Source organism: Bos indicus x Bos taurus, chromosome 5 (genome assembly GCF_003369695.1).
Source record: "Bos indicus x Bos taurus breed Angus x Brahman F1 hybrid chromosome 5, Bos_hybrid_MaternalHap_v2.0, whole genome shotgun sequence".
NCBI lineage: Eukaryota > Metazoa > Chordata > Mammalia > Artiodactyla > Bovidae > Bos > Bos indicus x Bos taurus.
In genome coordinates this window covers 19,164,277-19,175,837 of record NC_040080.1, presented here as the reverse complement: position 1 = coordinate 19,175,837, position 11,561 = coordinate 19,164,277, and the positions used below count along the sequence as shown (strand labels likewise).

The following is an 11,561-nucleotide window of genomic DNA, read 5'->3' as shown; positions in this document are numbered from 1 at the left end:
AAATAATCCTTTCTTTTCTTTTGCTAATTTCCTTTTGTACAGCTCTGAATATTCATTGGAAGGGCTGAGGCTGAAGCTGAGGCTCCAATAACTTTGGCCACCTGATGCAAAGAGCTGACTCACAGGGAAAAAACCCTGATGCTGGGAAAGACTGAGGGCAAGAGAAGAAGAGGGCAGCAGAGGATGAGATGATTAGACAGCATCACCGACTCAGTGGACATGAATCTGAGCAAATTCTGGGAGATATCAGAGGACAGAGGAGCCTGGGGTGCTGCAGTCCATGGGGTCGCAAAGAATCGGACAGGACTTAGCGACTGAACAACAACAACAATGCCTTGGAGCATCCTTCTGCTTGCTAGGTGGAATGCTGCCCAATTCATTAATCACCCCACAGAGTCAACTCAATCTTCAGTTTAACTTGGTTGCATTTTATTTTTTGAGAAGAGAAATCAAATTGTTTGACTGAATGAGTTCTGCTTTCAGAGACAGAAGAATGCTGTTCAACAACATCATGGAGGATTTCTTTAGTCTCTTTCCAACTTCTCTCCTGGGGGAAAGACAAAAACAGAAGATATCATGATACTCAGAAAGTCTTCACAGTTATAGAGGAGCTTTTTTCTGTCTAGGAAAAAAAAAAGAATCTCTCAAAACACGGGATGGGATTATTAGTAAGAGTGTTATCTCAGGGAAGTAGAATCAAGTCATCTTTACTTTTGCTTTAGTATTTTTATATAAAAAGATATATAATTAATAATTAGAAAATTTTTCAGCTAGGAAAAATAAAAAACCAGTGGTTTTAAAAATCACATAGAACCCCTTCATACAACTACCACTATTAACTTTTTCTGGTGTTAACGATAGAGATGATTACTCTTTTTTCCAGGAGTTCAGGACATAGTGTACAACTATACCTCAATTTTTTTAAATAAAAGAATTCAGGACAAAAAAGGAAAGTTTATTTTTATCAAATATAAGCTTCCAAAAGATAATACTAGTAACTCAGAAGTACTCCTTAACTTTTAAATGCTATGCTATACTATGCTAAGTCGCTTCAGTCGTGTGTGACTCTGTGCGACCCCATAGACGGCAGCCCACCAGGCTCCCCCGTCCCTGGGATTCTCCAGGCAAGAACACTGGAGTGGGCTGCCATTTCCTTCTCCAATGCATGAAAGTGAAAAGTGAAAGTGAAGTCACTCAGTCGTGTCCGACTCTTAGCGACCCCATGGATTGCAGCCTAACAGGCTCCTTCCGTCCATGGGATTTTCCAGGCAAGAGTTCTGGAGTGGGGTGCCATTGCCTTCTCCGAAATTTTAAATATTACCACCCAATCCCCAAAGCCCACCCTTCTCTCTTTTGGGCTTACCTCATTCACAGGAATCAGAATACTGAATTGTTGCCTGTTCATCTGTAAAATTAAACAACATACATCATTATATTGCAGACCTCACACATTCAGAGAGAAACTACATAAAAGTTATCGGTTTAGGACTCCCTTGGTGGTACAGTGGATAAGAAGAATCCGCCTGCCAGTTCAGGAGACACGGGTTCAATCCCTGGTCCAGGAAGATCCCACATGCCAAAGAGCAACTGAGCCGGTAGGCCACAACCACTGAGCCGGCGCTCCACAGCCCAAGCTCCACAAGAAGAGAAGCCACCGCAATACGAAGCCCACACACCACAACAAAGAGTATCCCCTGCTCGCTGCACCTATAAAAAGCCCACACACAGTAATGAAGACCCAGTAGAACCAAAAATAAAATAAGTTAATTAAAATAAATAAATTGTAAAAGCTACTGTTAAAAAAAATCCATTTAGAACAAAAGTTACCGCTTTAACCCTTTCCAAAAGATTTCTATAGGTTATGAGCATATTCAGAATACAGCACGTTTTCAATGACTAATATTTGCATGCTTGCAGTAAATTATTCATCTAAGCAAACATATTAAGAATGGTTAGTCATTAGAGAATACTGTTCTTTTGGTCTATGGACCACATTGTATAAAATATGTCTAGTTCAGAAGACTTTTTAAAAGTGGCATATAACTGAATCAAAGTGTGTTAGGAGATCAGATAATGATGTGCACTTGGCTTGGAAAAGAGTATTTGGAAAATTAAGAGAGAGATCATGAAAAAGGAGGCAGAAATATGTCAGGAGATGCAGGTAAATCTGGGCCCTCACCTGGCAGGTAGTAGTCATAGACTTTGATGGTTGCTGGTTTGAGGTTGGTGACCAACACACTTTGGCTGATGGTGAAGGTATAGGTCTGAGTTTCCTTCCCGAGCTATAAGACAGACAAACATCCCATTAAAACAAAAGTGAAAATAACATCTCTGCAATGTGGAGACTGAAAAACTCTTGCTGAAAAAGGCACAGATGTAAAGAACAGACTTTTAGACTCTGTGGGAGAAGGCGAGGGTGGGATGATTTCAGAGAATAGCATTGAAACATGTATATTATCATATGTGAAATAGATCCCCAGTCCAGGTTCAATGCATGAGACAGGGTGCTCACGGCTGGTGCACTGGGATGATGCTGAGAGATGGGATGGGGAGGGAGGTGGGAGGGGGGTTCAGGATGGGGAACACATGTACACCCATGGCTGATTCATGTGAATGTATGGCAAAAACCACCACAATATTGTAATTAGCCTCCAATTAAAATAAATTTAAAAATGGAAAAAAAAAAAGAAAGACTCTTGCTGTCTTCACACAGATTTCCTGAAACCCTTCTACTTCTGCTTCTTGCCACTCCCAAAACTGCCTCCTGCTGTCTTTCTGGCTTTCTTCTCAGCATCTTACAGTTTCCTGGTCCTTCTGTAAAATGGGTCCACTCTTGGTCTGGTCTAAGCTACAGCTCCTCTACTAAATTAAGTGCAGTGGCCAAAGGAACAGAAGCTTCCATTATCCTTAAACAGCTTTATATACACGATTGGTTTTCTCTCTTCATTCAGCTCTCTGATCCAATGACATCTCCTCACAGAGGCCTTTCTTGGCCACCTGACTTTAAAACAGTCACACTGGACTTCTCTGGTGGTCCAGTGGCTAAGACTCTGAGCTCCCAATGCATGGGGCCTGGGTTCGATCCCTGGTCAGGGAAGTAGATCCCACATGCCGCAACTAAGAGCTCACATGCCGAAACTAAAGATCCTGCATGCCACAATGAAGTTCAAAGATCCTGAGTGCCACAACTAAGACCCAGTGCAGGCAAATATATAAAATAAAATAAAAGTCATATCCTGGCTTAGCCCCACCACACTCCTACATAGCACTAATGACTATTAAAACTATTCCTAAATATGTATGTTTGTGCATATATATGTATTTTTTAATTTGCATATTATTTGTCTCTCCATTAGAATATCAGCTCCATGAGGACAGGAGTCATGTCTATGACTTTTATTGCCACATCTCTATCATGTTGAAGAGTATCTGGTATATGTTGATCACTCAAAAACTGTTTGTTAAATAAATGAATGGAGAGTTCAAGACAATTGCATAAATTACTCTAATAGAAAAAATAAGATTTATGTTATAAATTTAGACGTGAAGTTATAAATGCTGAAGTGGAAGAAATTTTGAAAGATTTTTTTAGGTATGTTCTGTGTCCTTATTCATTCAGTTCTGTCTGACTCTTCAAGACCTCATGGACTGTAGACTGCCAGGCTCCTCTGTCCATGGGATTCTCCAGGCAAGAATACTGGAGTGGGTACTGCTGCTGCTGCTAAGTCGCTTCAGTTGTGTCCAACTCTGTGCAACTCCATAGACGACAGCCCACCAGGCTCCTCTGTCCCTGGGATTCTCCAAGCAAGAATACTGGAGTGGGTTGCCATTTCCTCCTCCAATGCATGAAAGTGAAAAGTGAAAGTGAAGTCACTCAGTTGTGTCTGACTCTGCGCGACCCCATGGACTGTAACCTAACGGTCTCCTCCATCCATGGGATCTTCCAGGCAAGACTATTGGAGTGGGTTGCCATTGCCTTCTCTTGGAGTGGGTACAGGGCTTCTAAAAACATGGTCTGGGAATTCTCAGGAATGCCCAAGACTATCTGGCAATTTGTGAAAGCAGAATTATTTTGGGAATAATCAGTTCAGTTCAGTCACTCAGTCGTGTCCGACTCTTTTCGATCCCATGAATTGCAGCACGCCAGGCCTCCCTGTCCATCACCAACTTCCGGAGTTCACTGAGACTCACGTCCATCGAGTCACTCTCTCATCCAGCCATCTCATCCTCTGTTGTCCCCTTCTCCTCCTGCCCCCAATCCCTCCCAGCATCAGAGTCTTTTCCAATGAGTCAACTCTTCACATCAGGTGGCCAAAGTACTGGAGTTTCAGCTTTAGCATCATTCCTTCCAAAGAAATCCCAGGGCTAATACTAAGACAGTATTCACTTTTTTCCATTCTCATTCTCTTTCACTGTACTAGTGGAAGGGGACTACTTGATGTGTGATATTTCGACAGATTGAATGCCAAAGCAGACCGGAGAATTTCACTCTCTCTGATTAAGCTAGATATTAAAGCAAAAATGTAAAACAATCTGCTAGTCTCACTAATTTTTTTGTTGTTTTGGGAAATACATTTTTCATGAAATGTTATATTAAAATGTTGTGAGCTTATTACTATTGTTTTTAAATAGCCTAATAAATATTTTAATGTTTTTATCATTTTTAGTTTCTAATAAGATAAGACATTATCTTTTCTAATAAGATAAACAGATGTAACCCACACTATCATCAGCTCTTTGAGATCATTTAAGAGTATAGAGGGGTCCTGAAAAAATGTCTTTGGAACCACTGCTCTCATCAATCATTTAGTTATCATAAAGATTTAAAGCAAATGACTAATATACACCAAAAGAAAGCTGGGATAGCAGACTTAATATCTGATCAGACAGAATCTAAGGCAAAGGAAAAAAAGTGCACATGTGTGTAGAAATCTAAGGCAAAGAAATATATATAGATATATATAATGTAAATGAAGGACAGTATATACTAATAAAAAGGAAATTTAAAAAGATATGTTCATAAAACATACAACCTTAATTATATAATCAAAAAATATATCAAGAAATGACTGACAGAATAGCATAGCTAAATGGATAAAGGACCAATCAACCACTGTAATTACAAATTTTGACAAATTTCCAAAAACTGATAGATGGAGCAGAAAAAATAAGCAGGGATAACAAAGGCATGAACAACAGAAATAATCATTTTGGACTTTTAGATCTAGATAAATCCATGCCCAAGAGAAGAGAAAGAAAAAGAGAAAGTGATGTCACTCAGTCATGTCCGACTCTTTGCGACCCCAAGGACCGCAGCCTACCAGGCTCCTCCACCCATGGAATTTTCCAAGCAAGAGTACTGGAGTGGGTTGCCATTTCCTTCTCCAGAGGGTCTTCCCGACCCAAGAGAAAGGACCTGGATATTCTTTTGTAGTACACAATGAACATTTCCAAAAACAGACCACATATTAGATAACAAAAAAAAAAAACAACCCAATGCATTTTAGAAGCTCACTATCATGATCTCAGACCATAGTGCAACTTAGAAATTAGTAACAACAAAGTGGCTTTAAATATCCCATGAATTTTCAAAAAATTAAAATATAAAGTAAGTCATTAAAGAAAACAATACATGTCAAAAATTGTTGGATAAAGAATATACTTAGAGGGAAATTTATAGTTTAAATTAATCAGAAAATGAGAGATTAAAAATAAACAAGTTTAGCATTCAACTTAAGAAGTTAGAAAAGGAATGACAGAAAATATCCTTTTCTCCTGTCTTCAGCCCAAAACAAAGAAGGAGTTCCCTGGTGGTCTGGTGATTACAACACAGTGCTTTCACTACATGGACCCAGGTTCAATCCCTGGTCCAGGAACTAAAATCCCTCAAGTCTTGGGCCCAAAAATAATAATAATTTTTAAAAAGGAAGAAATTAATTAAACAGAGCACCAAAAGCAAATAATCAAATAACAAAGAACAACAGAGAAGAGAAAGAAAGCCAAAAGTAACTTTTGTTAAACGTGAATAAGATTGCCCTCTGATGATATTGGTAAAGAGAAAAGGGGAAAAGATACACAGAAAAAAGGAAATAGTCACAGATATAATCATGATTGGCTTTTAGACCATTAGACTTGATGTCTCGAGTTAGAAGCTGACTGACAAATCTGGCTTGGTACACAGACCATCTGGCCACTGCAGTCTTAGGAATGGTGTTGTGGAAATTAGTATCCCCAGGTTCAACTCCCACCTTGACTCCTGACAAAAAGGTTGAGTTGAGAAGCACACCTACTCGATCACTTCAGCCTCAGTCTCCTTACATAGAAGGAGGGGTGGTATGTGAGACTCGGGGAAGGTGTGTATGAAAACATCATTTAAACTACAGCATCATGATTTCAGGGTTGTTCCTGATACACTAACCAGTGTGTGTGTATGTTAGTTTCTCAATCATGTCCAACTCTTTGTGATCCCAGGCTCCTCTGTCCATGGAATTCTTCAGGCGGGAATACTGGAGTAGGTTGCCATTCCCTTCTTCAAGGGATCTTCCCAATCCAGGGATCAAACTCAGTTCTCCTGCATTGCAGGCAGACTCTTTACCATCTGAGCCACAAGGGAAGCCCCAAAGTTGTTCACTCACCAGAGTTGTTCCAAAAGAAACTACACAAGGCTTACTCCAAAGTGGTTGTGAACACTTACCCTCTCAGGTTGCTCAAACTCATGTGTGTGACACTAGTACATGTACATTAGAAGGGGAGTGAAAAGACACACAGCAATCAGTTCCTGACCCCATACCTCTTCCAAGTAGATGTTGAGTGTGTCAATTTCAGATTCAACCTTCTTCACCAGTGGTTGCTGGAGAAGCTGAATAAGAAAGGATGGAAAAAAAGAGAGAGACTGAGAGCCAGAGCCTTTCTTATCTCTAAGGTCATCTTGCAAAGCTCTGCCATGGTTACAAAAGCAATATATGTTTTCTTAATGTGGAAAAACATAAGAAAAAGGAACCAAGACAGTAACTGGCATATCAGTTTGATATAACTAAACATATCAGACTATTTATGTTCAGTCACTCAGTCATGTATGATTCTTTGCAATCCCATGGACTGCAGCACACCAGGCTTCCCTCTCCTTCACCATCTCCAAGAGCTTTCTCAAACTCATGTCCATCGAGTTGACAATGCCATCCAACCATCTCATCCTCTGTTGCCGTCTTCTCCACCTGCCCTCAATCTCATATACTCAATGTATCTTTGTAGCCCATTTAGAAACTATAATCATGAGTTAGTTGCGTGTATAAACCATCATGCCCAACTCACCAGTTTTTAATGATAATTAAAAGCTATGACCATTAGTCTCCCTTCAAAACTAGAAAACAGAAGCAACTTACTAACTGATTGGTGCCGTCCACAGGACTGAATCCAGAAAGCATCTTGACCTCCACAATAGCCATATTGGAAGAGCTGCGACTCCCCACATAACTGAGGGCAGAAAGAAGCAAACCTGTGTCAGCCCATTGTCTTCCCTCTCAGCACCCTGTGTGTTCACAATACACACACACACACACACACTCCAGCTCAGCCACCCTATTCTAGATGTCCCCCAACCCCTCTCTGCTCTCCTCACCTGGTTTGGATCGTCAGCACCAAGGATCCAAGTGAAGTATGTTGCTTACACTGAGATCCCGTTGTTTTCACACTAAGACTAAAGGCCTCCAGACTTTTCGGAGGGAGGATATTATATCTCAGCACCGTCTAGTTGGAGGAAACAAAAAACAGTTGGAGAAATCAGAGTTGGGGAGAATTTTAAAGATTGTATGGTTTGAATGACTTTCCTTGCAAATAAGATAGAGAAGATTCTGCTGGAGGTTGAGATACTCTCAGACTCTCCTCCCCAACTCACACTAATCCTGCTGGAGCTCAGCTTTGTCTCTCAGTTGTGCCTGATCTGCGGCCCCAGGGACTGTCACCCACCAAGCTTCCCTGTCCATGGGATTTTCCAGGCAAGAATACTGAAGTTGGTTGCCATTCCCTTCTTCTAGGGATTTTCCCAACCCAGGGATTGAACCCGTGTCTCTTGCATTTCAGGTGGATAGTTTACCACTGAGCCACCTGGGAAGCCCAGAGCTCTGCTTACCTGCGCATAAATACAGCCCTTGCCTGAGGCCTCCAAGGTGTACACCCCAGGGATATGGGGCAACATCTCCTGCTGGAACACCAGACGGTTGGCAGCTTGAACATTGAAGGTGTGCTGGAAATTCTGAGCGGATTTCACTGCCAGGTTGACTTGCTCCGACGGCACGTAGGCAGTGGTGGCATACTTGGCGAGAGCTTGGAGAGCCACCACGGTGTCCTGACAACAATAGGCATGTACTTACTGTTTTGTGAGCCACTGGAAGTAACTTTCAACAACCCTCAAGCCTAGACACCTGATTAGTGTTTGCTAGTTTGAATGATACCTCCTCTAAGACTCTAAGATCCACATTTAACCATGCTGGGAAAGCTCACATAGAAATCACATCTTACCTGCATAGAAAATCACCATCAAGTTATTATCAGACATCATAGGTTGTCAGGTTTAATTTCATGTATTTATACTCAGCAATGAAGCCTAGCTTCCGAACAGGTTATTATTAGGAGTGAGTGGATCATTGTTTAATATCTGTTTTGCAGTCTCCTTATTTGGGGAGGAAACAGCAGTAGCTTGATAGCCCTAAAAACTGCATGTTCTTCCAAGTTATTTAATTGCATAAAGATCTTCTGTGACACAGGGTATCAGGGGATCCTTGGAAAATCTATCCTTGAAGGACAAGCCTTCTTAGCCATTGTGTGTCTGTGTGTGTATGTGTTAGTAATTCAATCATGTCTGACTCTTTGCCACCCCATGGACTCAAGCCCGCTAGGCTCCTCTGTCCATGAGATTCTCCAGGCAAGAATACTGGAGTGGGTTGCCATTCCCTTCTTCAGGGGATCTTCACAACCCAGAGATTGAGCCCAGGTCTCCTGCACTGCAGGCGAATTCTTTACCATCTGAGCCACCTGGGAAGCCCCTTAACCATTATGCCATGTGACAATCTTTTCATCATCTGGGAATAAGACAGATCCTACTTTGTAGTATATACAACTTTTCCTAGCTTTCCTTCTAGATTGTAAACTTTTTAAAGACTATGTCTTACCAGATTTCCAATACTTGAAATAGAAGGAGGTATGCCCATAAAGTCATGCCTTTATGCTTACAGACCCCATAACTGGCTTTCCAATTTGTGACTATGTAAATTTAGCCATAATTATACATGTCCTCTTTACATGTAAAACATGGATCTTGTGATGTTTCATACTCTACAAAGTAAGACTTAAATACGAATAGTACTATTTATGTGCTCATATGACCTAATTTTATGAATCCTTCTATGTCTTTTTCAAACATGATTTTCTCCCTTGCTGTAGAATGATTAGTCCCCAGACCTAGAGGGCAAGGGTGATCGTTTTTCCTCTCTCTCCATGTGGGATCCAATCCTACCTGATAAATGGCATAAGAACAAGCTATTTACCTGAGTGGAAGAGAAGCCCCCATATGCATTTTGCTGCTTGGTCAACCAAGCCACTATGCTGGTGGCCTTGCCTAGCTCCTTTTGAGTCAGGTCGTCTTTGCTAAGCAAGGTCAGTAATACATAGGCCGTGAGTTCCACATCCACAGCCTCAGGCTGAGACCAAGGGCTGGTATCTGAAGTCGGAGCAGGTTTCTGGCTCCAGTGAGTGGACTCTCCTATGGAGAAAAACGCATGATTAGGAAAGTCTTGGAAGGAAATGACTTTCCTATTTTCACTTTGTAAATGTGTGTGCACCAAGTGTGCCAAGTTGCTTCAGTCATGTCTGACTCTGTGTGACCCTGTGGACTGTAGCCCACCAGGCTCCTCTGTCCATGGAATTCTCCAGGCAAGAATACTGTAATGGGTTGCCATTTCCTTTTTGAGGGGCTCTTCCCCACCCAGGGATCGAACCCACATCTCCTTCACTGGCAGGTGGGTTCTTCACTGCTGAGCCACCTGGGAAGCCCCAAATCAGAGAAAGTAACAACCAAAAAGTAATCATCAGTCAGAAAAAAATATTTCTCAAATCTTCTGACTTATTGGCCATAATGTATATGCAAGAATTTGTGTCTGTGTGTGCATGTGTGTACACCCACACAGAATTCCCTTGGGTGAAGCTGGGAGCATCAATAAATGCCTCCAGAAATGATAACATATGGGAGAATATGCATAAAAATGCTGAGAAACCACAGAAGAAATGCTAATGAGAGCAAGCAAGTAGATGATGAGGTCAAATCCCATTTCTGTGACAGCCACAACGGTAACTTGAAGATAAAGAACAAGTGGAAATGAGGAGTGGAAGCTAGAAGTCTTATTAAATATAAGTTTAGGGACTTTGCTGGTGGTCCAGTTGTTATGAATATGCCTTGCAACACTGGGGACAAATGTTCGATTCCTGGTCAGGGAACTAAGGTCCTACATGCCACAGAGCAACTAAGCCCATATTGCAACTAGAGAGTCCGTGAGCCTCAACGAAAAATCCTGCATACTGCAACTAAGACCTGACACAGCCAAAAATAAATTTTTAATATAAATATATAAGTTCAGAGATAATAAATACATAGCCCAAAGGAGGTAATCTAAGTGGAAGAACAAAAGAAAACATGTGAGCCTACAATGCAAGATAATGAGCAAAATATGATTACATTAAGTTGATATATACCTGAGCAGGTATAACTCCACCCACTGTCTGAGACCCCCGTTCCAGGACTGGAGTTGCTTATACACAGGCCAAATATCTACCCAGAGCCCTGATGAGAGGACAATTCAGCAATGACACTTGTATAAATGAAAGCTGAGATTAAATTTATGCCTGGAAGTATAATTTTAAATAAAGAGCATTAATATTTTATTTACAAGATCTGTTAGAATATCTAATTTTTTTTGGCCATGCCACAGGGCTTGCAGGATCTTAGGGATCTTAGAGTAGTAAAAGTGCTGAGTCTTAGCCACTGGACCAATAGCAAATTTCCAGAATATTGCAAATTATTCTTAAATACATCCAAAGTTTGAGAAGGACCTCGAGAAATCTCTAAGTTCATCTTACCCCATCAGCCTCAGTAGCTTTACACCAAAGAACTGTTAAACTAGGGATTCTCCAATGCCAGTACATTTTCTGACCTGCTTCTACCATCTATTTTCTCTTCATGTTAAAAATATAACATGCTCTTTGAGGACTTTCAGGGGTTTTCCCACAAAACTCTTAGTAGTGATTTTATGACTTAACTTTTACTAAAATGAATCCTAGAACTGAACATGTGCGCGACTACAGAGACTAGGGAAATTTTTCACATCTTTTCACAATTTCAAAAAAACTGGAACTTCCGTGGGAGTCCAGTGGTTGGGACTCAGAGCTTTTTAGACCTGGGTTCACTGTTTTAGACCTGGGTTCGATCCCTGGTCAGGGAACTAAGATCCTGCAAGCCACACATCATGACAAAAAATAAAAAGGACTTCCCTGGCATCCAAGTGGGTTTGATC

The 11,561-nt window shown here is 41.1% G+C and overlaps 1 protein-coding gene across 1 annotated transcript in view; it reads right to left on the bottom strand.

Annotated features, from left to right (window-relative positions):
* Nucleotides 1-407: 407 nt before the first annotated feature.
* Nucleotides 408-11,561, bottom strand: part of LOC113892417 (alpha-2-macroglobulin-like protein 1) — a 50,246-nt gene continuing 39,092 nt past the window's right edge. The window contains exons 29-36 of the mRNA XM_027541250.1: nucleotides 9,543-9,757; nucleotides 8,129-8,344; nucleotides 7,619-7,746; nucleotides 7,383-7,473; nucleotides 6,791-6,859; nucleotides 2,180-2,282; nucleotides 1,364-1,405; nucleotides 408-547 (exon numbers count right to left, since the gene is read on the bottom strand). Coding sequence (XP_027397051.1) covers nucleotides 1,365-1,405; nucleotides 2,180-2,282; nucleotides 6,791-6,859; nucleotides 7,383-7,473; nucleotides 7,619-7,746; nucleotides 8,129-8,344; nucleotides 9,543-9,757 — 863 coding nt within the window. The 3' untranslated portion in view covers nucleotides 408-547; nucleotide 1,364. The remainder of the gene's footprint in view (nucleotides 548-1,363; nucleotides 1,406-2,179; nucleotides 2,283-6,790; nucleotides 6,860-7,382; nucleotides 7,474-7,618; nucleotides 7,747-8,128; nucleotides 8,345-9,542; nucleotides 9,758-11,561) is intronic.